The sequence below is a fragment of the Mercurialis annua genome, linkage group LG1-X, assembly GCF_937616625.2.
Source record: "Mercurialis annua linkage group LG1-X, ddMerAnnu1.2, whole genome shotgun sequence".
Lineage (NCBI taxonomy): Eukaryota > Viridiplantae > Streptophyta > Magnoliopsida > Malpighiales > Euphorbiaceae > Mercurialis > Mercurialis annua.
Genome location: NC_065570.1, coordinates 11,119,095 through 11,147,052, shown reverse-complemented (window position 1 = coordinate 11,147,052; position 27,958 = coordinate 11,119,095). Strand labels below are relative to the sequence as shown.

Genomic DNA, 27,958 nt, shown 5'->3' with positions numbered 1-27,958 from the left:
ACAGAAATAAACGTTAGGGTAAAACAAGTAATTGCTCGTAGTCCTCCATAATCCCGCCAATCTTCCACCCTAATAAATCCCGCCAGCAACACCCACTTGACTGCCCTTTTACTATCCGCACCTACAGACTTGAAAAAATTGTACTGATTTCAATTTTACCCGCCATTAACTTGCTCCCATTTTTGCTTATTCCGTCGTTAATTTCTAATCAGTCATGGAAATTAACGACGGCGATGAAGAGGAATTCGGATTTTCCAGGAATTACTTTCTTGCCAAAGATTTGGGCAGCACTTCCATTAAGAAATCAACCCGCAAGATCTCCGACATTGATCTTGTCGACGAACAGGTTTCTATTAATACCCTTTTATTTCTTTCTTAGAAATGAAAAATATAAGAATCAGTGTGATTTATTTGGCTCTGTGCAGGAGCTGAGAGAAGCTGCGGCTAATATCGAACCGAAGCATGAAAAGGAGATTATTGCCCTTACTAACAGTTATAAGAAGTTATATTCCAGATGGGTTTTTGAGCTTAGGTAGTTTTTATTGCTTCTCTCATTTTTAAAATGTTTTTTTTCCTTACATGTTAAGAGTTTTTGGGAACTATCTCATGAGTAATGAACTGGGCATTCTTCTATATTAAAGTCAAATGGCATTGTCTGCACGGGTTTGGTTTAGTGGTCTAACCCTCAGCCATTTGGGTGCCACGGATGCGGGTTCAAACTCCAGCTACTCCCTTTCTAAGAAATGGAGTGGTTGTGACCCGGCTGTAGATCATTATAGCTTGGAATTACCAGGTATGGGGGCTTATGGGCAGTTCATATCCCGGAATTTGACACGATCCTGGGCTTCGGCTCAGGGGAGTGAGTCTTCGTTGCCCAAAAAAAGTCAATTTTCATTGACATTTATAACAGATAATTGGCACCCATCAAGAGAAATTATACATAGTTACAGGGGATGCAAGGCATTTTTCTGCCATTTAACATTCATTAGGCATGAATTGGAATTGTTATGATTGCTGGCTTATTGATGTTCTTTTTCTTTTATCTGTGTTGTGAATTAGGTGTGGTTTTGGCCTTCTAATGTATGGATTTGGATCTAAAAAAGTCTTAATTGAAGATTTTGCTTCTACAGCGTTAACGGAGTATCCTGTGGTTGTAATCAATGGGTATCTTCAGTCAATTAATCTAAAACAGGTGCTGCAGCTGTTCCACATAGAAGTGACATGATTAAATTGCATGCTGTTATTTCCTGCATTATACATTTAAGTATATATTTGATGATTTATGTCTATGTTGCACGCACGAAAACTTCTGGAATCTTACGTTTTGGTGTTTCATTTCTATTTCCGCGAACGCTTTTGAAACTCCAAAACTCAATATTTATTGACTACTTCTGTAAAAAATGTGGTTTCCTCATTTCCCATTTGGATATTTTCCATTTCTGTGTTGCATTGAATTCTTTTGCTAGACTGCTGCTATATGCATATGACTGTCTATACTATTATCCTTTGTACGGACGTTGTCATTTCGTCTGATCGTTTTTAATAGCATCAGTTCTCTTTCTATTTTCTGTCTTGGCATGTCCATTGCAAGTTGAGACACAAGCAACAATGGCATGCTTTGTTTTATACTCTTCTATTTCTTCATCTTATGCTCATGAGAGAACTGTGATACTTCAGGTCATAATTGCTTTAGCAGAACTCTGGTGGGATCATTTGAAAACCAAGAGAAAAATTTCATCCAGTGCTGTGGCTAAAGTTCAACAGCCATTTAGTTCTCGGTCCATGGATGATCTTCTTGCAGTCTTGGATGGATCACAAGGGGAGGAAAATGATTCTTTTTTATGTGTTGTCATTCATAACATCGATGGACCTGGGTTAAGAGACTCTGAAAGCCAGCAATATCTTGCACGAATAGCTTCTTGTTCGCATATCCGTATCGTTGCGTCTATTGACCATGTTAATACACCCCTACGTAAGTATATGCTATTGTCAGGGATTCTCAAAATGCCTCAAGAGAATAGTACTTGGTTTGATTTCTTATCTGTAATTTTTGAAACTTTAAAATTTAAATCGGCATCTCAAAATCAATGGTTTATTAACTCAATTAATTATTAAATGTGATTTCCGAAACCTGAAAAGACTCGTATTTTAGGAATAGTACAAATTGGGTTTTCGTTATTCCTTTTCTTCATTCATTTGATCTATCATTGTTGATTGTCATTTTAAGTTGTACCATATCTTTTGAACTAATAAGAAAATCATGTGTTTTTGGTAGTGTGGGATAAGAAAATGGTTCACACACAGTTCAACTGGTATTGGTATCACGTTCCTACATTCGCACCATATAAGGTCGAAGGAATGTTCTTCCCTTTGATCCTTGCTCACAGCAGCACAGCTCAAAGTGCCAAGACAGCTGCAATAGTTTTACAGAGTTTGACTCCAAATGCGCAGAGCGTATTCAAAATTCTTGCAGAATATCAACTGTCTCATCCTGAAGAAGAAGGCAAGTAGCTACATATGAAGTTCCTAATAGATTATGTTTCATCTTTTATTCTTATATTTCCGTTTTATTTGTCGTTTCAGGCATGCCTCTGGATAATCTGTATACAGTCTCTCGGGAGCGTTTCCTTGTGAGTAGCCAGGTGACACTGAACTCCCATTTGACAGAATTCAAAGATCATGAGTTGGTGAAGACGAGAAGGCGTAATGATGGCCAAGATTGCTTGTACATTCCTCTTACAGTTGATGCTCTTGAAAAGCTGCTTTCTGAAATCAGTCAATGATGTACAATTACATTTATATGAATGGCCAATTCTGTTAGCTTCAATTGCTTAATCTGTTCATGAAATTAGGTAATGATTTTGATCAGCAAACTCGTGTCTTTTACAGAATTTTTTTAGATAAAAATATTTGTTAGAAAGAAAATAACTCTATTTTAGAAAGAGTTGCTACAAAAACAAAAGATCGGCCAACTTGATTAGCCTACATTTACATAGATAACTACTACTACAACAGCAAACATTGGCCCAACTTAAGTAGCCTATAATTAATTACATAGCTAATTACGAGAGTATTTTAAGGCAGAAAAAACCCATATTGCAATTCCCATGATTTGTATGTCCATTATCATCCCCCCCAGCTTCTCCCTTGTCAAAACAAAATTTGCAACCAGGTACAAGGTGACCACACTGATCCCAAGGGCTACTGTAATCGGCGGTTGTGTGAATTATCATCTTCGCTTTTGCTTCTTCTGAGGCTCGGATTTACTCCCTGGTGAAATAAACTTGGTCATGTCATTACTACCATGTATAAACCATTCAAAATTCGATACTAACAAAAGCCATTCATATAACACCATACGTTACGTAACTTGAAAAGAAAAACAGCAAATCATGATAAAATGGAACATAAGAAATATGGTGAATTGAGATACACAATGTAGATACAGTTTGGGACCTGGTCAAATAATATAAGCTGGTTGAGCAATCGAAAGTATTAATTTTCATCACTAGATGCTCTGTTTTTGTATCTAAACTAGTGGTATCATCACTAGAGTGATCTATTATTTCATTTGAATCCACACAAAATGTACCAACTCATAATTCAAATAAGGAGTTCAAGGAAGGCATACCTCTAGATGGTTTTTCTTCCAGAATTCCAGAGATATTACGATCCTGAAATAGAGGAGCATTAAAATTGTTGGAGACAGAACATTTGGATGTGGATTTCCAAATAATTTTTCAATAAGATCCCAAAACTTTTCAAAAAAGAATCATATGAATATACATCTAAGATGTATGAAGAGAGACTGGCGTAATATAAGATAACTGAAGCATATGAAAAGGGAAATGCAATTTTATGCCTCCAAGCTGATATAAAATGTTAGAAGAACGTTACTCAGGCAGGGATACAAAAAGCTGATAGTTAAAGCACATGAATCTGAGTGAAATATACATAAGACTCCACTCTGTGTGTTGAGCAGGTTGTCCTCCTTGTCCCCTGGTCTTTAAAAAAGACGAACACTCGGAACATAAACAATCACCTCATATAGTTCAATCATGTAAAAGGACGCATACAAGTACAACTGGCCAAAGTTCTATTGTATCCTTCTTACAATTTGAAGAAGCTTTAACATATGCACTCCCCCTCACAATGATTCTCAGATTCAATACTTGCTGTTACGGACTCCTTCTATGGCAAGACATATTCCAGAAACATGAAAAAGAAGAATCTAGCAATTGACGTTTAAGATGCCTAACTGACAGCCGGTTATTATCTTTCCTATTTAGTTGGTTTCTTATTTAGTAGTATTATGTTTCCTAGTCCTATTCTTATTAGGAATCTTTCTTATTTAGTATTATGTTTCCTAATTCTATTAGGAGTCTTGCTACCCAAGACTAATTGTACTATTTAAATAGCTGTTTCAGCTTATTAATAAAGTATCTAAAATTCTAAACAATCAGAGATAGGCAACTCTCTTTTAACGAGTTCCCGGATAGGCAGCTCTCCGATTGAGCTCCGATAATCATCATAGCTCGAAAACGCAATAAATCAAGGACAGGACCACCTTCAACAGAAGGTCATCGCCCTGTGACACGATCCATATCAACTGGTCCTAACAATTTGGTATCAGAGCCAACAGTCATGGGGGATGCACAAGCTCCGATGGAATTACTCTTGGAGATGATGCGGAAACTATCAACAGACCAGGCAGCGCTCTCTGCTCGTGTTGAGGCCATGTCTCAGCAGAATGGAGAAAGGTTAAGCAAAGGAAAGGACACGGAAGATAGTGGCAGTCAGATCAAGGGTACCAGACAGATTGAGAATTCATATAACAACGAAGGAAAAAGCGGGGCTGTTCCACGCTATACAAAGCTGGAATTTCCCACCTACAATGGCAAGGAAGACCCTCTAGGCTGGCTTACGCGTTGCGAGCAATTCTTTGCTCACCAAAAAAACCCACGAGACGAATGGATTGGATTGGCTTCGTTTCATCTCGTAGGGGCTGCCCAGCTCTGGTTTGTTCATTTAGAAAAAACAAACCCGCACCTGACATGGGAAGCTTTCAAAAAATTTTGCAATATGCGGTTTGGTCCACCTGTTCATAGTAACCCAGTAGGAGAATTAATCTCACTTCGACAAACTGGGACGGTGGAAGAATATCTTGAAAAATTTCAGGGCCTGTTAGCCAGGACTGATTCTCTCATTCCAGAACATCAAATGGCAATAATGATGGCTGGGTTATCAGAAAGGTTGCAGATTGACGTGGAGTTGGCGAAACCAGAAAATTTGGAGGAAGCTATGAGTCTCGCTCGAGCTTTCGAGAGACGTTTACAGCTGGAAAAGGGGCATGATAATCGAAAATCTTGGGCAGCTGCAAAAATGGCAGCTGCTGCAAAAACGACGACAATTGGGGCTGCTTCAATGCCTCCTCCTTTTGTCAAACGACTCAGTAGAGCAGAGATGGCAGAGAGGAGAGCCAAAGGTCTTTGTTACAATTGTGACGAATTGTTTACATCGGGACATCAATGTAAAAGGTTGTTTTGCATTGAGATTGCCTCGCAAGAGGAAGATACAACCGCTGATTTTCACGACAACAATGCTATAGATCCTGAAATTTCTCTTCATGCCTTAACTGGAACTCAGAACACTCAAACCATGCAAGTCAGTGCACAGTTAGCAGGTATAAAGATTTTAATTCTGGTTGACTCAGGGAGCACGCATAATTTTATAAGCGAAACCACGGCCTCACGTCTTGGACTGCCTATAAAACAAAAGGATGGTCTACAAGTTGCGGTGGCCAATGGTGAAAGGGTGCCAAGCCCGGGGATTTGCGAGAACACTAAGCTTCAGGTCGATTCAAACCCATTTGTTGTTGATTTATATATAATTCCCTTGGATGGATTTGATGTTGTTCTAGGAGTTCGGTGGTTACGAACATTGGGGCGCATACTATGGGACTTTTCTGCACTTACAATGACATTTCAACTAGGGGCAAAAAGAGTAGAATGGCGTGGGGAACAAGGAACTGACGCTCTCCGTTTACATGCCATACACGCCCAATTGCCACCTCAAGCGTTGCTGGACAAGTTATTAATTGATTATCACGATCTATTTGCTGAACCATCAGCCCTGCCACCACGACGTGAATGCGATCACCACATTGAACTTCTACCTGGAACAGCCCCGGTTGTGGTCAGACCTTATAGGTACCCTTTCTTGCAAAAAGACGAAATAGAAAAGCAGTGTGAAGCCATGTTAACTCAAGGTATTATTCGACCTAGTCAATCTCCTTTTTCTTCGCCAGTACTATTAGTTAAGAAGCATGATGGAACATGGCGGTTTTGCATTGATTATCGTGAGCTTAATGAGAAGACAGTCAAGGACAAGTTTCCTATTCCAGTAGTTGATGAGTTGCTCGATGAACTTCACGGAGCTAAATATTTCACTAAACTAGATCTTCGTTCGGGTTATTTCCAAATCCGCATGGATGCAAGAGACATTGCGAAGACTGCTTTTCGCACTCACCATGGGCACTTTGAATTCTTGGTGATGCCCTTTGGTTTAACTAATGCACCCTCCACCTTTCAATCTTTGATGAATAGCGTTTTCCAACCTCATCTCCGTAAGTTCGTTCTAGTTTTCTTTGATGATATCCTTATTTATAGCAAAACTTGGGTAGAGCATCTTCACCACATTCGAATTGTATTTGATTTATTACGCTCTAATTCATTGTATGTTAAGAGGTCTAAATGTTCTTTCGGGGAAACCCAAGTTGCATCTTTGGGACATGTTGTAACTGGTGCAGGAGTTTCAGCAGACATCAGTAAAGTTCAAGCCGTAGTAGACTGGCCTACACCACAGTCAACTAGAGGGTTACGAGGCTTCTTGGGTTTGGCAGGTTACTATCGCAAATTTATCAAAAATTATGGCGAGATAGCTGCCCCTTTAACTAACTTGCTCAAGCGCAACGCCTTCACTTGGAATGATGAAGCAGCTGCTGCCTTTTCAACACTTCAACAAGCCTTGGCAGCCGCTCCAGTACTCCAATTGCCCGATTTTTCTAAGAATTTTGTGGTGGAATGTGATGCTTCGGGCAAGGGAATAGGTGCTGTGTTGCAACAAGAAGAACACCCAATTGCTTTCTTTAGCAGAAAATTGGCAAACCAACACCTTAAGCTACCGGCATATGAAAGGGAACTGATCGGGTTAGCCAAAGCAGTACAACACTGGAGACCTTACTTATGGGGGCATCATTTTCTTATTAAGACTGACCATTATAGTCTTAAGTATCTCCTCGAGCAAAAGCTTACCACTTCTCCGCAGCAACATTGGGTTAGTAAGCTCTTGGGTTTTGATTTTTCAGTATGCTATCGACCAGGATCCCTTAATAAAGCAGCTGACGCACTCTCACGGCGTGATGAAGAGGAAGGAGTTTTGTGTGCAATTTCAACACCTCATGTTAACTGGTTTGACGCCATCCGCACAGAAATTGATGAAGATACTACGTTAGCAGCACTAAGGCAGCGTATTTATGATGGTAAAGCTGACAATCACTGGTTTGTTAAAAATGGTCTTATTTTTTATAAAAATCGAGTGTTTTTGTTACCCACTTCTCCGCTAGTTTCAACTATTATGGCGGGCATTCATGGTAGCGCACATGAAGGACTCCAGAAAACTCTTTGGCGACTCAAAGCAGACTTTTATTGGAAGGGTATGAAATCAGCAACAAAGGATTTTATTCAAAGTTGTCAGGTCTGCCAGCGTAATAAAACTGAGCACCTGCACCCTGCCGGCCTCTTGCAACCTTTACCCATTCCGCAGCACGTGTGGGCTGATATCTCTATGGATTTTATTGATGGTCTTCCTCGTTCTCAAGGAAAGTCAGTACTTTATGTGGTGGTGGATCGATTTTCCAAGGCAGCACATTTTATCCCCCTAACACATCCATATAATGCTGTCAGTATTGCCCATGTTTTCTTTGATAATATTTTCAGGTTGCATGGTTTACCTGAATCCATCGTCAGCGACCGAGACCCAATTTTTACGTCTCGATTTTGGCAAGAACTCTTCAAACTCAGTGGTACTAAATTAGCTCTCTCTTCTGCTTATCATCCTCAGTCAGATGGCCAGACTGAAGTGGTCAATCGTACCATTGATATGTACTTACGCTGTTTAGTCGGAGAGCACCCAAAAACTTGGGTACGATGGGTGCCTTGGGCAGAATATTGCTACAACACTTCTTATCATACTTCCCTTCAATCCACTCCCTTTCGTATTGTATATGGTCGTGACCCACCCAGCTTATTATCTTACTTACCAGGATCAACTAAAGTTGAGGCAGCCACTCAATCCTTAATGGAACGAGATCAGCTCCTTGCCGAAGCTAGAGATAAGCTCGTATAAGCTCAAAACAGAATGAAACAGTATTATGACAATCACCATCGTGATGTTTGTTTCAACATTGGAGATTGGGTTTGGCTGAAACTTCATCCCCATCGACAGCTGACCATTTCTAGAAAGGCTTTCAACAAATTATCTCCTCGCTACTATGGACCATTTCAAGTTCTTGAACGCGTTGGTCTTGTGGCTTATAAGTTGTTACTGCCTACAGGTGCTAAAATTCATAATGTCTTTCATGTTTCTTTGTTAAAAGCATTCCATGGGGACCCTCCTACTAACGTTCCAGAATTACCACCTATTATGGATGGTCAAATTATTCCCACCCCTACTGCTGTTGTTCGCTCTAGATTGAATCGAGGACGTTGGGAAATTTTGATACAATGGGCTGGACAATTACCATCAGACGCAACTTGGGAGGACTTGGCAGCATTTAAAGAGCTGTACCCGTCCTTCGAGCTTGAGGGCAAGCTCGTTTTGGAGGAGGGGAGTGATGTTACGGACTCCTTCTATGGCAAGACATATTCCAGAAACATGAAAAAGAAGAATCTAGCAATTGACGTTTAAGATGCCTAACTGACAGCCAGTTATTATCTTTCCTATTTAGTTGGTTTCTTATTTAGTAGTATTATGTTTCCTAGTCCTATTCTAATTAGGAATCTTTCTTATTTAGTATTATGTTTCCTAATTCTATTAGGAGTCTTGCTACCCAAGACTAATTGTACTATTTAAATAGCTGTTTCAGCTTATTAATAAAGTATCTAAAATTCTAAACAATCAGAGATAGGCAACTCTCTTTTAACGAGTTCCCGGATAGGCAGCTCTCCGATTGAGCTCCGATAATCATCATAGCTCGAAAACGCAATAAATCAAGGACAGGACCACCTTCAACAGAAGGTCATCGCCCTGTGACACGATCCATATCAACTGGTCCTAACACTTGCCAGCTTTAAAAAGACAAGAATTCAAACATTTAGGATTTTACCTAAATGAATCGCATGCAGCAAGTCATTCTCAAAAACTTCAATCGGAAAACTCTCGCAGATTATATTCAACTAAAGTGGATCAAATGCAACCTACTGTGTTGGAGTCAATTTTCAAATAAAATCATGCAGGTGCTTTTAAACATTTTGAGTAAAACTATGAAGGTTGTCTAAAAACGAAACATATGCAACATTTTTTTGTAAATTCCCTGTACTATGAACTCAGTCGTGCAACCGCAATCAACAATTTGTGAATGTGACAGAAGCATAACTAACCGCATCATATAATGGAATTTGGTTGCGCCAGAAATCCAGAGTAGGTAATAGTAATCTCCCTGCAAATTAGTCAAAGTGGAACTGTTAATTAATAGAAATGTCATTAAGCATTGAGAACACGTATAGCCAAGAGAAGAAATATTAGTCACTCCTCTTCTTGAAATGGTTTTTTGCAAACAAGCTTTAAAATAGTCACTTGAAAAGAAAAAACCAGGAATTCAAGAAATTCACCACCCATCCACACACAGATATTTCGTATCAGAACAAAATTTTATTTAACTAAAATAATTTACAAGTTAACTTACAGAAAGGCTTCTGCATTAAGATATAAAACAGAACCTCACCTGATCTAGATCTTTTAAGATTCAAGGATTCAGGAGAGAGAAAAATCTTTTCATCTGTGCTTTTCTGAGTAAGAAAAGGAAAACACATAAGAGGATAGCATACAACATGTGCAAAAATAATTTGTGGCAGATAGGTAACCAGCTAAGTAAATTTCAAGAAAGAACAACGATAATGAAAACCACTAATTAGACAGCGCTTACTATTTTGTGTTATGCATAACTACACTTGCAGCAAATTGTGAAAAAGGGTGGCAATATAGAACTTTTCACAAGCTTCACTAAATTATAGAAAGAAGGCATGAATGCTGAAAAGTGACCCATAGAGGAAAGTTATTTTCTCACAGCACAGGTATAAGATGTCAGTATGTTTCAAGGAAATTTATCAGCTCATGGAAGTCATAGTTTCCACTCATCATCATGTTAGAAGCAAGAACTGGTACATTTCTGTTGTCAGGTTTAGAACTAAACAAATCTGCAATCAATTTTCCTTCATGACTCCCAATAAAAAGAACTGATACGGCAAAGAAAATCACTAAATAAAAATGGCCGCAACTATAACGGGATGTATAGCAAATTTATATATGATCCTTGGTCATATTCTGAAGAATTATCCATTAGGGTAACTAAATGTCTATATAAAACAGGTCAATCTAGTTTCCTACATATAATATATCTTGTATTTTTTATACATTCATGCACTACATGAGCCAGACATAATCATTGTTAAGATAATGTAGTGATTAAGGGCTCCAATTTGCGCATATCAATCAAAAGAACACTGGATAAACCAAACGGAAAAAGCTGAAAATGCATATACAGCTCTGATATCAGAATCATATCCAGAAGTGCCTTTTGACATCAAAAAGTAGAATGAAGCGAATAGAAAGAATAGGCATGCAAATGAATTCAGTCACAGTTGCACATAATTAAAATAATTAATGCAAAAATTAAAAATAAAAGAGCTTACATGAGCATCATGAATACTCTTCCTTCTGGTTTTCTCTACGGACAAACCTCCTCGCTTGACTGATAATTGTTCAACTTTTTTCCTGCAATTCTCAGACATAATTGTTGACCTTCTCGCAGTTTTAAGAATAACCTGTGGCGATTCAGGTTCTTTTCCAAGACTTGGACGGGAACAATTCTTCAATCCTCTTTTCTGCAGGTGGTTGATAAGGTCTGGTGTAGCCTCATCTTTTTTGTGCTTCAAAGAGCATCCAGACACAGGTTCATGGTTCTTGCTGTTATTCAAATTCGCCATGCGCCTGCTCCGCCTTAGGCAATCAGAATTACTGGGAATAGCATCCTCTGATCTCCTTTTTATTGCAGATTGGGTAACATCATTCATTTCTGCAACAGTAGGTGATAGTACAGAATTATCACATCTTACTTCTTCCTCATTAACACATCCTAATACAGCCCTAGGATCTTGAGACAAAGAAGCAGTTGAAACATTTGTAAGTCCACAAATTATCTCGTACTTGTTTCCCTGAATTTGCTTTATCATCTTCTCGGATTTCTTTGACTGAATGGAGGCATTAGGATTGCTCATATCAGCATTTTCATGTAATGAACCTTCTTTTAATGTATCATTCTCGATGGCGACACTTGTTAAAGGAGCTGACTGTTCATTTCTTGACTTTTCAATGGACTCCTTGCTTTTCTTGTTGCTTTCATAATCATCTAACCTCTCAGAAGATTCTACTGCATGATTGCTCGAAGGTCCTACTTTTACCACTCCGTTATCCTCCATTAAACTATCAGCATTTTTAGGACAACTTGATAAAGATTGAAGGTTCTCTGTTGTATTATTCTCTACATTACCGATATCATTTTCTTTTGTTCTGGCTTGTTTAACCCATTTCCCAGCACCTTCTTCCCCACAAGGTGGAAATCCAAACAAGAAATTATTGAAAACCTGTTTATAACAAAAAAACAAATGCACATATCAACAGAACCTTCAATCAGAAATCAAACAATAAAACGCTGCTCAGTAATCATGCAAACAATACCCATGCAATCACCAAAACATGTTCTCAACCAAACTAAATATCACTAGGAATTTATTTAGTCCATGAATCTTAAACTAGAAAGAATTTCCTCTATATTCAACTACTTAAGAAACAAAAATTTAACTAGAAAATCTCCTAATTTAACGAAGAAAAGGTACCTATCAGCAATTGGCAATGTGAATAATGTATAGCATTGATTCACGATATCAGCTAATTTAAGAAATACTCAAATCACGATATCAACAAAAATTCTGATTTCTCTAATAAAATTGTTGACCTTCTTGCAGTTTTTAGAATAACCTGTGGCGATTCGGGTTCTTCCTCAAGAGTTGGATGGGAACAGTTCTTCAGTCTTCTTTTCTGTTGGCGGTTGATAAGGTCTGGAGTCGGATCATTTTTCTGGTGCTTCACAGAACATCCAGACACAGGTTTGTGGTTCTTGCTGTTATTCAAATTCGCCATGCGCCTGCTTCGTCTTCGGCAATCAGAATTACTGGGAATTGCATCCTCTGATCTCCTTTTTATTGGAGATTGAGTGACATCATTCATTCCTATGACAGCCTGCACTGCAGTATCCTCAGAACTAAACAAACATTGTTCTAAAGTACCAGAATCTCCGACAGTAGGTGTCAGTACAGAGTCATCACATCCTACTTCTTCCTCATTAACACATCCTAATACAGCCTTAGGATCTTGAGATAAAGAAGCAGTTGAAACATTTGTAAGTTCACAAATTAGGTCGCGCTTGTTTCCCTGAATTTGTTTTCTCATCTTTTCTGATTTTTTTGACTGAATGGAGGCATCAGGATTCCTCATATCAGCACTCTCAAGTATTAAACTTTCTTTTGATGCATCATTCTCAATGATGACACTTGTTACAAAAGCTGACTGTTCATTTATTGATTTTTCAATGGACTCCTTGCTTTTCTTGTTGCTTTCATGATCATCTGACCTCTCAGAAGGTTCTACTGCATGATTGCTCGAAGATCCTACTTCCACCACTCCCTTATCCTTCATTAAACTATCAGCATATTTAGGAGAACTTGATGAGGGTTGACGGTTCTCTGTTGCATTATTTTCTATATTACCAACATCATTTTCTTCTGCTCTGGCTTGTTTGGCCCATTTGCCAGCACATTCTTCCCAACAAGGTGGAAATCCAAACAAGAAGTGCTTGAAAACCTGTTTATAACAACAACAAAAATACATATCAACAGAAACTTCAATCAGAAATCCAAAAATTGACCACTGCTCAGTAACCATGCAACGAACACCCAGGTAATCATCAAACATGCTTTTCAACCAAATCAAATATCACAAGGAATTTATTTATTCCAAAGTAGAAAAAAATTCCTCTATATGCAGTTACTCAAGAAACAATAATTTAACTTAAAAATCTCATCATTTAACGAAAAAATGTAACCATCGGCAATTGGCCATGTGTATAATGAATAGTACAAATTACGATATCAACTGCTTTAAGAAATACTATACAGATTACAGGCATTAAAATCTCAAATGGAGCAAATACATCACCGTTGTGCAGAAGAAAAACATAACCTTATTAGAAATATATCATGTCCAAGACTTCAATTAAATAAATCATGTTATTTACGGCAAGATCTCATTTCTGTCAAAAACATTATGTTTTAAGGTTTTCTATGTACAAAATGAAGGTTAGTGTCCAGAACGTTTCCGAAACGGGACATGTTGATTGAATGAAGTGTACGTGCTACCTAGATTATAACACTAGGTTAATCTTTCCAGATGCAAGGAGAATTGGCTATTAAAAAGCCATACCTTTTGAATTTTTTGGAAATCTATCCAAACTTTTAAAAAGTTATAAATCTATCCCAATTTGGCTACTTCGTTAGAAATATATCCCATTTTTCAAAATCGATTTCATAATATTTAAAGTTGATCTATGTGAACCATGTGACATCTCAATCGACAATTCTTTTTCTTTTTAATTTTAAATAAAAAAAACTTCACACATTTAATTTCTATTGTAGGCAAAAATGGATAGATTTACAACTTTGAATATATTTCAAAAAAGTTTAATAGGTTTGGCTTTTTGAAACCATTAGGCCAAATAAGTACAACTCAAGAGATATAAATTCTCACAAATTTAAAATACTTTACCAACACTGAAGCAGACATCGCGTTCAAATAAAAAACACCTAAATGTCTAAAACAATAATTAAAAAGGGAGAAATCCCAATCAAAATTACCTCAGACGAAAATCCATTTTCGGCAGTTCGCAGCTTATTAATAAAGCCTTGAAAAACAACAATTATACCATCAGCCGTCTCAACAGTAAAAGCATCAAATCTTTTAGTAATAGCCGCAGAATGAAACACACGCATTGCTTGTTTTTTCCTGACAAATAAATTCAAAAATAAAAACTAAATCACCAATCAATCAAACGAAACCCTAGAAAAGATCCAAATTATTAACCCTAGCAGTGTTAACTGAATTATACCCTGTACAAGTAAAACCGGAAACAGCAAGGCCCTTTTTGAATTTGTCACCGTCGGATATTACTAACCACCAGTCTCGAAGCGTCACCTGTTAGTGAACAGAAAAGTTGATTAATGGATAATCAGTATATAAAAAATGCGGGAGAGGAAGAAGTTGAAAGGAGGAGGGAATTTTAACCGTTTTTTGAAAATAAGAAGTATCGGAATCCATTGTTGCCGGAGAATATTCGGTAGACAGACTATAGCAGAGTATAGTGGTACTACAGAGGCTTAGCACGGTTTGGTATTTTGAAAAATTTCGTCTGGGAAAATCTAATATTTTGTAATTATTCTTGATAAAGACAGAAGAAAATTTAAAAAAAAAAAAAGATAAATCATTCAGCTTGTTTTAAATTTCATTTATATTAATAGTTTTTTTTTGTCATAGATTAAATTTCATTAAATGAAATATAAAAAGATACATCAATGAAACGACCGCTCGACACTATCAAATCAGCCATTTCAAAATCAAATGATGAGAGCTGCAAATGCAGTCATCGCTAAGGGTTTTTTTGGCCACCGAATGTACCACCCAATTATAGTAACAACGTATTAAGAAAAGCTATCACCCAAATAATTCTATAATCATTAAAAGAAGAACTTCCAATATCATGAAATGATGATAGACTACGAATAATAACTCCTCCATCAACGTTTGAAATCTCAATGCTTCGGCCACTATTGAAAAAGACAAACTCCTGCCAAGATAAAAAAAATTCTGCCAATTTGCCAATACATCTTCTATAGTTACTTTATTAATTTTAACAAATTTAAAATTTATTTTATCCATTTTTCACCATTAGAAGAAATCATTTTCATCTAACAGCAGCATAGATAAAATAAACAAAATAAAGTAACTATAGAAAAGCCAATAAAAATGTACAAGTGAACTGTTGCCAAAAAAACTTATTTAATTTTAATATTTATTGATAATTTAATAAACTATTAAATAATTATATATAAATAACATGTGTTTTAGTAAAAAAATATAATAGTTACATTATCCACTTTCCATAAAATATCTATATAATAGCATAAGATATTGATTTGTCGTCCTTTTAGTTCTATATACTATAGAGATAGTATAATTTTAAACCAATACATTTTATTTGATTGTAAATTATCATTATCGTTAATGTTTCAAAAGAAAAATATATAATATAATTGTTAAAAATAGTAACTTCATCATGTAAAAATAGTGTCAAAATAATGAATATAAAATCACACTAAAATAAGTAATAGTTTAATGCTAAACATTATACTTCAAATTTGTATTTGACATTTTCAATATTTTTGATTTTTATTTATAAAAATAATATACAAAAAAAACACAATAATACCCATTGAGAATTCACTGATCGCACGCTAACTTTTGGCTGAAAATTGTCTAGCAACATATAGTCAACACGTGGTATGCAACTGTTGACTAGTGTTGTTTTTTGTTGATTAGTCTATTTAAGGTGTGTTTTTTAGAATAACAAAGAATCTTATTGATTCAAATCGGAAGCAATTACATGAGCGAGATACGTCGAAAAGTTATTATACCAATCCTGCTAATCTGGTATAAAACGGGAAGCTTGCGCTAAAGAATGCGCTGCACCATTCGTAGATCGTCTTACAAAAACAAAACGAAAACTGACTAATTGCTTCACTAATAATAAGCATTCATCAATAAGAACGTCTAACCCCGACTCCAAAGGTAATTGAAGATTCATAATTACATCCAAAGCGTTTGACTCCAAAATAATATATGACTCGCCATGAATTCAACTAATAACCTCTTTAATGGCCATGATCTCTACCATTCTAGTGGAATAGGTCCTTTGATGCTTAATCAAACGAGCTCGAACTAAACGTCCAGTTGAATCTCTGCCAATGCAAGCTAACCTAATACCATTTGATTCCGGAAAAACAGTTGCGTCCACGTTCACTTTGATCTAACCAGCTAACGGAGCAACCCAAACTGCCATGCCATCCTCTCTATCAGTCCCAGCTAAGGCTTGCGTTCCACTAAGACTATTAGCAAACTTCCATTTCACTCAAAGTCATGGCTTACTGAATTAACTATAAAATCTGTAGAACACCATAAGTTATGAAATCACCCCATTCTGATGCAACCACAGATGCCAACAAACCATATCCAGTAAGCTCTTATCTTCCTCTTACATGCCTGAGAATAAATGACCGAGTTGAGTCTTAACATCCATCTCCGCCACACTGCTGACATCAAACTTCAATCTTCTCCAAAAACTCAGGCAAGATGGCAATGGAAGTGGACATGTTCAACGGTTTCCATCTCTCCATTGCACATTCACACGTCAAATCAACATGCCTCTTTTGAAGTTCAAAGCAGTCATAGTTGGAAGATAGCAGTGACAAGCACGCCACAAGAAATTCCTCACCTTGACAGGAACATTAACTTTCCAAAATAACTTCCAAACCGGATGAGGGCTTCCCGCTATCTCGCCATGAACTAAATAATAACCGCTCTTGACAGAATAGTTACCTCGCTTCTCATATGTCCACGGTCAGCTATCTTCATTTCCAGACCTGAAAAGAGAGACTTTCAGAATACGATCCCCTTCTTCTCTAGAGAATAAATCCTTCAGAATATCTAAATCCCGCTACTTAGATTGAGGAACAAACAACTGATCCACCATGGTCGAAATCAACCCATCTAGAGCTAATGAAGTAAGAAACTTGTTATCACCATCAATTAACCAGGGATCCGACCAAATATTGGTGTTTATGCCAAGGCCAATAATACGACGAACTCATTTACGCATGAGATCCCTCGATGAGAAAATACTTCTCCATACGAAATTCGGATTACTTCCCAAAGAAGCTTCGACAAAATTTCCGGAAAAAATACTTTGCCGATGAAACTTTAAAGCTGAGGGTATTGTTATGGTTTAAAAGACGCCGAGCTTGACGGGCAAACATGGCGAGATTGAAAATGATGTAAATTTTTAAAACCCATTCCGCCGAAACTCTTAGGGGAACTCGGCACAAAGGTTTAACGGGATAAGGAGCACACTCATAATATGATTAGGCATAGCTTGAGCTACTGTTTTAAGGAGCACTACCTTTCCCCTGGAGATAATGACTTGTATCTCCATCCCCGAATCTTTTGCCAAACACGCTCCTTAATAAACTTGAAAATCTCACGCTTATTCCAGAGAGATTAAGGACGGGAGGCCGAGGAACGCACCTTGATACACAACCTCTGAGACTCCTAAATGCTTCAGTGAGTAATCTCTGCTGCCCAGATTCGTTATTAACACTAAACTGAATATTGGTTTTATGATAATTTACCACTTGACTAGATGCTAAACCGTAATCCCTTAAGATATTCTTAATTTGACATCAACTTCCTCTACAACTGCTTTAAAGAAAAATAGTAGTCATCGGCGAAAAAAACATGGTTGATTACCGGGCCCGACCTACTAATCACACAACCATGAAGTCGATCTCTAAGAGTCATATCATTTAGTATAGAGCTGAGCCCCTCAGCACAAATCAAGAATAATAACAGATCTCCTTGACAAACCTCTCTAAGGAACAATTGGCTCCGATAAGCAAAAATCACCAACCTTTAGGGGTAAGCGAAAACCGAACCACCATTAATCTGATCCAATCCAAAATTTATTTTAGTTTGATTAAAATGGATTGGTTTGGTTTGGTTAAAATAAATTGATTTGGTTTCAAATTATAAAAAAAGTATGGTTTTTGGTTTTGGTTTGCTTTTTATTATTGATTAACCGAACTTTAAAATAATATTATATATACATATATATGTATAAATAAATATATAATTTACTTATTTAAATATTTATATTATAAATACAATATGTGTGTATATATACATATATTAAAATAAAATATATAAAGTAATACATATATAAGTATAAATTATTATATATTATTTTAATTATTATATATAATTTTTATCTAAATTTATATTAACCAAACCAAACCTAAACCGATGTTAAAGTTTGGTTCACCGAACCGAAATTTTATATAAATATTTGGTGCAATTTGGTTTTTATTTTTTCCCTCAAAATATAGTTTGATTTGGTTTTGAATATTATTAAACCAAATCAAACTGAAACGAACCATGCTCACCCCTACCAACCTTAGTAGGGGGTGAGCATCGGTCGGTTCGGTTCAGTTAGAATTTTTTTCGGTTTTTTTGGGTTTTCGGTTTTAGAAAATCCCAATTCAAACTGTTCTTTATTTAGCCAAACACCAAAAATTTTTTTACCGAAGAACTTTGATCGGTTCGGTTTCCATAATTTTTATCGGTTTGGGTTTTTAAAAGCCCACAAAAGAAAGTTAAAGTAAAGTCTATAATTTTTAATAAATTAAAATAAAGTCCATAATTTTTAATAAAAAGTTAAAGTGAAGTCCATAAATTCAAACTACACACACATTATACCATAATAAAACAAAAACCTCCAATATTACTTGTTTTTTTAAAAAGTATATATACATATGATTTTGTCGCTCTACTTAAATAATTAGAGTCTAAACTAACATATATATTTAAATAACGATTATTAACTCATACATCAACAATAATTAAGATATAAAGACAAAAAAAAGTATTAATATAAGTATATATGGATATTATTTTTTAAAAATATATACATTTTATATTAAAATTCGGTTAATTCGGTTTTTCGGTCGGTTCAGTTTTCAAAACACCCAAACCAAACCGAACACAAAACACCAAACTTTACCTAAAGTAGAAACTGAACCAAACCGTTTTCACCGAAAATCGAACCAAACAACAAAATTCGATTCGGTTCGGTTTGATTTTTTGATTTTGTTCGGTTATTGCTCACCCCTAAACCTTAGTATAACAAACTGAGGCTAAGCATCGATAAATAAGCTTAATCCCATTCAGCCAAGGGGAGTATTGCATCTACCCCAGTGGACCCAGACCAGATTTATCTCGCTGTTGAGGGGGTGAAGAAGCGGCGTGTCTACGGATTAGGCTCAGTTGGTTCTGAGTTCGTTGCCTCTCAGCGGGGTGCTTCTAGTAGACGACCCGGAAGCTCCTCTAAGACCGTGTCGCCAGCCGCCGATGAGAGATTCCGTACAGATCTCATCGCTCAGTTCGTGGATACGATCCGTGATCAGATCCAGATTGCGGTTGCAGCGGCGATGCAGTAGATGCAGCAGCGAGCCCAGGGAGATGTGCTACCCACTCCTCCACCACCGCCACCTCCACCCGCTACTGATGACGGTGTCACAGATGACGACACCACAGACTTGTAGTACTGTAGTGTAGCGATGTTTTTGTATATAGTTCTGATGTATCGTACGTTATATATTAATATATATATATATATTATTTAGTATTTTCAGTGTTTTTTAATCTTTTTGCCAATTTGTGCGTTATTAAACAGAGTTTATATTTAATTAAAAAGCCGGAAAACAGAAATATTCTGCCTAAATAGTTTCCATTTACCGACGGATTTTGTTGTTTAGCGACGGATTTTAATCCGTCGCTAAAAGTAACCCGTTTTTATATCCGTCGCCACACGGCGACGGCGTTTGGCGACAGATATATCCGTCGCCATTTGGCGACGGACATATCCTGTTGGGTTTTATAGGTTCATAACGCAGCGGAATTTCAAAAATTTATCTAAAAACCCAAACCAAGATCCATGCAATTCGAATTAACAGAATAATTACTTACTTGTATGTCGAATTCAACAGCAATGTAGGAAGGAAGGAGGTAGTTCACTTTGGTGATACCTGGCCTCGGATCAGAAACGCCTCCAAAAGAACGCGTCCTCTACGAGTATCCACACGAACAGACCTTAGCCAAAACTAGTGCTTGTGTGCTAGCACTATTGCTTCACAAGCAATTTCGAATTTTAGTGATTTAGTGAATAATGAATTTCGTGATACTCAAACCAATTGCTTAATGTGTATTTATAGTAATAAACAACACTAGGGTTTGAGACAAATTCGAATTTCAATCTCATTGCAATTTTACAAGTTTATGTTTATCAAAAACTCCTTTATGATAATTATCCATATATATTAATTACTATATTTATTATCTTCCAAAAATAATAAATTAAGGAAAACACTTATCCTTAAATTTAGAATTAATATATATTTATTAATATATATATTACGAATTATATTGGGCTTGTACAACCCATAACTGTTTTGGGCCTGTCCTTAGTGTGCGACCCTGTAGGTTCATATAACGTTGGCAGTAGACTCGAAATCCCTATTTCAGCCCACAAGTCATAAGTGGTCTCTAGCAAGACATTATGACTACCCAAGTTATATGAACATCGATAATCCGATTTAACCATTTACAATAATATTTTAATCCCTTTGTCTCTCGATATCTAGAATGAATATAAGGCATAGTTATGTCATCCTTATAATATTCAATCATTAGTTTCTTGACTCTAAGTAGACTGAAAATGATAACTTCTTATCAATTAGCATGACCATGCATTTTCTTCAGTCTATCTTCTTCAAGGGGCCCATAGATATCTTACTCAAATAAATGAGGGACAAATTCCTTCTCAGTCACTCACATTTCTCACATAGTTACTTTCATATTCAATGATAATCTATTCAATTATCCTGTTAAAGATAATGTAAGACTGTATCAAAATATGAAATAGCTATGTAGAAAGCCATGATGATTTCAAGGTCAAAGGATTATACTAATAGAACTGTAATGAGAATTACTTATGACAGTGATCTATGTAGTATTCTCACAGTGGGTCATCCAGCGCCTTATTTCTCAAATAGCACCTATGATTTGACTTAATATCTCATATACATGATTAGTAAAACATAATCATCAGTCAACATCATACTAGTCTCAATGTTGTATTAAGACTAGGGATAGATGATATATAATTCTTTTATTAAACATAAGGGTTCTACTATCAAGTCACATACTTGATGACCTTAGAAAGAATTAACCATTCAAGTATTTTAATCATTAATATAAAATGATAAAAACTGCCAATCAATAAATAATAAAATGATAAAGTCAAAACATGGTCAAACATGATTGACCTAGTGCATATCACTAACATATCCGTCGCCATTTGGCGACGGATATATCCGTCGCCAAATGCGTCCCCTGTTCGCCCCGCGACGTGTTTGGCGACGGACGGTCTCCATTTGTCCGTCGCAAAATGGCGACGAAATTGTTTGGGACGTCGCTAAACCGTTTAGCGACGCAACATATGCTGACAGATTGTATCCGTCGGCAAATCCGTCGCTAAACGGTTTAGCGACGGAAAACGGCATTTTAGCGACGGAAAAATCCGCCGCTAAAATGCTGTATTTTATGTAGTGCACTCTACTGTATCATAGGCTTTGCTTATATCCACTTTAAGCGAAGCAAATCCCAATTTCCCTTGACGCTTTCTCTTCGAATAATGGCCGATCTCATGAGCTATAATAAAATTATCGGTCAACATTCTCTCCTCGACGAAGGCACTTTGATTGTCCAAAATAATCTCATGTGTATTTTAAGAGTTCTTTGGTATTGTTATGGTGTTTTTTGTAAGCTTTCTTTACTTTTTATCCAATAAGTTTATAAATATTTTTTCAGTATTTTGAAAAGCTATTTTTTGGTTCCAGCATTTTTGTAATTATTTTTTTCCAATAGTTATATAAAATTCTCTAAAAAAATCATTCAGAAAGAGCACATATCTTTTTTTTAGTTTTTTTAATTATTTAGATCCTTAATATTTTTAAAGGTGCAAATAAGTCCCACGCTTGATAAAAAAAAAAGTAAAATACGAAGGACTAAGTGAAAAAAAAAACTAAAAAGATTAAATGCTCTTCTTGAAGATTCAATTAGCAAAAAGAAAAATTGAAAAAGCTCATATGCACTTTCGGAATGGTTTAATGAGTTTAGGATGTAATAAAAAAATTAAATATGAAAATTTATTATTAATTATTTTGTAATTATGAAAATTGATGAAATTTGTATTTAATTATTATATTTACTATCCTTCAATAAAAATATTTATTTAATTTATAATATTTATTTCTTAGTTTAATATTAATTTGTTCATTTAATTATATATTAAATAGAATATTTCATTATGAAATATTATTTTATAAAATTAAATATTTGAAAATTTTATTTTGATCATATTATAAAATGTTATTGATTTTTATGTTTTCTAATTTATCAAAAAAAAAACTTATTAAAATTAGTCTGTTATTTTAAGTTCTTATATTATATAAATCTAGTTGGTCTACATTATTACTATTATAATATAGTTTTTTAAATTATGAATAATGTATAATATCTTTTAAATTAAAGGTATATACATTGTTTTAAAAATCAAACTGGTGGCTGAACTGGTAAAGCCTTTGGTATCACCATTTCAACCGTCGGTTGAACCGATTCAATTAAAAATTTGAAAAATAAAATTAGCAATGGATTTTAGCGACGGATTTTTCCATCGCTAATTCTCTTCATCTGGTTTCACAGCGGTCCAGCCAGTTCAATGACCGGTTTGTCCGATTCAAGAACAATAAATTAAAATTTATCTATTATTTTTAAATTCTTATATTATATAAATTCAGTCGGTCAGTCTAATATTATTATCATATTTTGGCCTAATTATTTTTTAAATCCAAACTTTTACATTTTTTATCAATTGCGACCAAACCTTTTAATTTTTACAATTATGTCCAATTTGAAAGCTTTTTTTGTAAATATTACCAAAACTTTAAGTTTCATTTTTTAAATCAAAACCTTTGTATTCCTATCAATTATGACCAAATTTTAAACAATTATCTAACTTCTAAAAAGAGTTAATATAAATGTTCGGTGGCAATTGATAAAAAAATTGAAAGGTTTGGTTTTAAAAAATAAAATTAAAAGTTCTGGTCATAATTGCAAAAATAAATAAATTAAATTGAACATAATTATAAAAACTAAAAGATTTGATCGTAATTGATAAAATGCAAAGATTTAAATTTAAAAAATGGTTAGACCTTTTTTTTTCTATTAGTTCCTCAGATATTCAATTTTTTTGATTAAGGTTGCAAATTACAATTTTAAAAGAAAATTTATGGAAGAGATAGTGTTATTAAGATAGTCTTATAGAAGAGAGTGATAACTACTGAAATAAGGTGCAGCTTTAATAGATGAGGAAATTACACCATTTACCAAAAAAAATGAAAATAATTACAAAACTACACGTTGACTTTTTTTATTTACAAAAATATTGATAATATTTACAAAAGTACAAAAAAATAAAAAATAATATCAAACATACGGTGTATACTGTGGGTATAATGTCAGTATACTAATAAACTAACATTATATCAACATTATACTAAAATTATACCGACATTATACATACTGAGATTTTATTATATTAAATGGAAATTTACCAAAATTACATCAAATCGTATACTAAAAATTAAATTAATAATATACCAAAATTATACCAACAGTATATCAAAAGTGTACACATCAAAATATACTGAAATTTTATTATTACATCAACATTACACCACATCGCATACTAAATATTAACCTAACAATATACTAAAATTATACCAACAATATACAAATTCTCTAGTTCATTACCAACTATAGTGAAAAGTACATATAAAAAAAAATATACATGTTATCAACTAGAAAAAATATATAAAAATTTATAATCGATATACTGAAAATATACTGAAATTATACCAATAATAAACCAAATATTATTTTTAAATTATCTGATTTATAGTTTTAGTATTCCAAAATTATACCATAATTATACCGACATTATACAAATCGTACTTTTGTAATTAATTTTCATTTTTTGATACTTTTGTAATTAATTTTAAATCAATCGTATTTTTGTAAATAAAAAAAGTTTACTGGTACTTTTGTAAATATTTTTAAAATTTTAGGTACTTTTGTCATCGCCCCTTAATAGATTGGGATCCCACCAAAATAAACGGCCTAATAGATTCTGTGGTACCATTTTAAAAGGCTTATGAACTGAGTTGAACTAAATTGGAGTTAAAATGCACAAGTAGTTTTTGGTCAAAAGTTAAAAAGCTTGTATGCAACTTTTGCCTCCATTTTAATAGGCCACTTCTATGATTCATATCTACTACCTTGAATCTTTTAACCATTTTCATTACTGTAAAACCTCAGGTGTTCAAATCCATCTTTTTTAACTAGCGGTAGCTTACAATCTCTGATATAAGTTGCTTTGAGTAACTCCTAAAATGCAGGGATCTCTGGTAACAACTTCCACTGTCGGTTTCGATTCAATCCTCAAAATTCAATTAGCCTAGCATATAGGTGTGATCTTTCTTCTTCTGATGGCTAAGAAAACTGGATTTGATATATTCCAATCAGCACGTTACAGCTCTCCGGTGCTGTTAATGCTCTCCCGTACTATTACTGCTTTCCTATTTTGAACAAAGAAAATGGTCTGTGTTCTTATAACCTAAATCTCAAAACAAGAAATACCACAATTTACACTTTACACTTTACACGGTGGAATACACACCTTGGGAACCAAATAAGTACCCTACTTCCAGGTGAAAACTACAACTCAAATTGAAAATTCATGCCAAGAGCCAAGTTTAGCTGGCCCGAGTTATACATATACTCTTCAAACTTTAGCACATCCATGTGTAGATCTTTATACTTATCATTACCTCTCACTAATTTTGGGGGGAAATTAAAAGGAAATCAAAAAAAATGATCATATGTAACTTGTAAGAAACATTAAGTTTTGTGATGCCACTCAAGTAACCTTAACATAAATCCGGATTGAAGTGGCCGTGAAATGTAATATTCGGTTGTGCTCTTTGGAGATGCAGTTTCAAGGCGTAGTTGTTCAGCTGCAATGTAATAAGGCAAAACACATCAGATTCCTACCAAGCATCTCCAGTTCTCTACTATATACACCGTCAACACCATCCCGGCTAGACCCGATTTTAACCCTTCACAAAAGGGTACTTTCTTATATTGTTATTGAACTTCTAGTTTTATTTACGACAAACCTCGTTAATTAAATCCACATCAGAATCAAACAAGCTTAATTACACATATAAAAGGAGGATAAGCAGATTACCTCTAAGCTTCGGATTTGCTCGTGGTACTGATTTAGCAGAACCTTTAAGTTTTGCACTTCCTTTGTCTTCTCTTCTTGCTCCAAATTACGTTCATGCTGGATGTAAACAGCTCTCTTCAAGATCTGGTTGTCATTTAACAAACTCTGCAGATGTTCCTTGAGTGAAGCAAGCTCCACCTGTTTCACGGAGACACATTCAAGGTAATGAACAAGTCATTTAGTAAGCAATTGGATGCATTACAAGTGAACAAAACGGATTACCTGCTCCGATGCACGGGAATGAGCAGTTAAACTTCTTTCAAAAGCTTCTAAAATTTGAGCAGTACGCATCCTCGCATCATCAAGATCTGTTGCATTCATCATTTCTTGCACAAACAAATCCACCCATTTGGAGCCATCTACCATATTTTCAAACTCACTAGCTTTCGTATGTTCGACCTCTTGTTCTGTCACTTGAATACCTGAAAAGGCTGAAGTTGCATAAAAGGGAAGCATGAGTAAGGAGTCCAATTCTAACCAGAGACAGATTGCCAATCCAATGTACATCACCAAAACTGCTAAATGCATCACTAAAAACTCACATGTGGTTGCGGTGGGAGCAGGAGCAGCATCACAATTCCGAATTGCAGCAGACTCAAAGTTCTGTAATTTATTTATTTCCGCAACATCACCAAACGAAACATTCTTTAAAGAGTCGATGGCATCATCGATTTTATCGTGGTAGTTCCTATGAGCAGTTCTCACCAACTAAGTAAAGAAATGAAAACAAGAAATTAATTGACTGAGTCGAATTAACGCTCAAAACCAATCCAAGTTCATCATTTGCAGTGTAATATCACTAAATTGCTATACAAACCTAACTTCAAATCACCATTAAACAAAAATAAACATAATGTTATCAATAAAGCATGTTAATACAAACCTAGATAGCACGAACACAGACACGGGACACTCGGGCACAAACACCACGAAACAATGTTATTTTAAGGTTTCCCATGCTAAAATTGAAGCTTCATATCCAAAACGCCAAGTATCCGACATGTTTTCGAAACAAAACAGAAAACGTTGATCGAGTGTAGTGTCTTAACTACCTAGACACCAACTATCTAAAAATAGCATAAGAACTGCATGAGAATTAAAAATGAAAAAAACGCAAACTTGCTATCACCAGTTACAAACAATCAAGATTATAAAAATTCCAAGATCAAACAAAATTCAATGAAAAATGCACCTGAGGATCCAAAGAAGGGAACATTTGTAGCAAAGTGAAAAGGGTATCATCGGATCCAGACCCGAGATCAGGGGATCGGGTAGGTGATCCGAAACCAGAACATCTGGATCTCTTGGACGGTGGTGATGAAGAACCAAATAATTCCTCAAACCCAACTCTCTTCCCACAAACTCCGGCTGACATCTTTATCTTTACCCTTAAACCCCAATTCTAGGGTTTTTCTTTTGATTGATTGTTTATTTATTTCCCTGAAAAGTAAACTCAACTGGGATCTAAAATACCAAACACAGAAATTAAATTACAGAAATTAAATTATGTTCAATTTTATTACCATTTTTTTAATTTAATTTCAGTTATGGTGTTATTTGGTTTTAAAAAATCCTCTAGGGTTTGACAGGTAAAGTAAATAGCAGGGAGAAGAGGAAGAAAGAAAGTGAGGGTTTTAATAAGGTTAAATGGTTAATCGCAGACAGGTAGTTTTTTTTTTCTTTTTTTTATCTATTTTGTTCAGCGTCGGATGTTGAAGGAGTATAGAACAAAGGATCAATTCACCCTGTATTTGGCACGAAAGATCAAAATGGCCCAACTTCGTGAGAGTGAATCAAACCAATCCACACTTTCACAAAATCTGTCAAAAATACCCAAAGAAAGTGAGACATCACCCCTCAATTATGTGAAATCGATTAATTCATCCCTCTATTTTAATTGCTATTTTCGCTCCATTCCGACTATCGACCGCTGCCCTTCCTCCTCCACTCTAACAGCCTCCCATAATTGCCCTCGTCGAACAGATCCGTTTAGCGAACAGATGTATTTATTTGAGTTTCGTCTCGTCTTTGAACAGATATTTTAGAGGTTCGTTTGAAAAGACGAGGTTCGTTTGAAAAGACGAGGTTCGTCTGAGAAGGCAAATCCAAATGGGTTTATCTTTTCAGAAGAATTTGCCTGAGAGGAGGCAAAGTACAATAAAGTCCTTGAGGTTTTTTTAAGAAACAAATTTACTATATGAAATTTTGAAATTGTTTTCTTAAATTGGGTGAAAATACTTGCACCAGATTCCATTCAAATGGGGTTGTCATCCAATT

General features: G+C 35.3%; 3 protein-coding genes across 6 annotated transcripts; 1 reads left to right on the top strand and 2 right to left on the bottom strand.

The window, feature by feature from the left end:
* The first annotated feature begins 48 nt into the window (after nucleotides 1-48).
* On the top strand, nucleotides 49-2,827 carry LOC126683576 (origin of replication complex subunit 2-like). The gene is made up of 6 exons (XM_050379422.2): nucleotides 49-346; nucleotides 426-532; nucleotides 1,060-1,192; nucleotides 1,678-1,972; nucleotides 2,276-2,503; nucleotides 2,584-2,827. Exons 1-6 carry the CDS (start codon nucleotides 215-217, stop codon nucleotides 2,781-2,783), a joined length of 1,095 nt encoding a protein of 364 aa, XP_050235379.1. The 5' UTR covers nucleotides 49-214; the 3' UTR covers nucleotides 2,784-2,827.
* An 82-nt stretch (nucleotides 2,828-2,909) lies between these two features.
* On the bottom strand, nucleotides 2,910-14,783 carry LOC126683540 (kinetochore-associated protein KNL-2 homolog). Of its 3 annotated transcripts, none has more exons than XM_050379418.2 (10): nucleotides 14,674-14,783; nucleotides 14,498-14,583; nucleotides 14,247-14,394; nucleotides 12,316-13,197; nucleotides 10,971-11,921; nucleotides 10,004-10,067; nucleotides 9,660-9,718; nucleotides 3,955-4,004; nucleotides 3,632-3,674; nucleotides 2,910-3,270 (listed from the first exon to the last, which is right to left on the bottom strand). In XM_050379418.2, exons 1-10 carry the CDS (start codon nucleotides 14,704-14,706, stop codon nucleotides 3,202-3,204), a joined length of 2,385 nt encoding a protein of 794 aa, XP_050235375.1. In that variant the 5' UTR covers nucleotides 14,707-14,783; the 3' UTR covers nucleotides 2,910-3,201. The 3 variants fall into 3 exon arrangements, with proteins under 3 accessions (XP_050235375.1, XP_050235377.1, XP_050235378.1); XM_050379420.2 differs by having other exon boundaries at nucleotides 3,955-3,999; XM_050379421.2 differs by lacking the exon at nucleotides 3,955-4,004.
* A 10,282-nt stretch (nucleotides 14,784-25,065) lies between these two features.
* On the bottom strand, nucleotides 25,066-27,362 carry LOC126665957 (uncharacterized). Of its 2 annotated transcripts, none has more exons than XM_050358903.2 (5): nucleotides 26,874-27,362; nucleotides 26,224-26,389; nucleotides 25,904-26,103; nucleotides 25,643-25,819; nucleotides 25,066-25,409 (listed from the first exon to the last, which is right to left on the bottom strand). In XM_050358903.2, the coding sequence occupies exons 1-5, from the start codon at nucleotides 27,054-27,056 to the stop codon at nucleotides 25,323-25,325; spliced, it is 813 nt and encodes a 270-aa protein (XP_050214860.1). In that variant the 5' UTR covers nucleotides 27,057-27,362; the 3' UTR covers nucleotides 25,066-25,322. The 2 variants fall into 2 exon arrangements, with proteins under 2 accessions (XP_050214860.1, XP_050214859.1); XM_050358902.2 differs by having other exon boundaries at nucleotides 25,904-26,112; nucleotides 26,874-27,358.
* Between the last annotated feature and the right edge of the window lie 596 nt (nucleotides 27,363-27,958).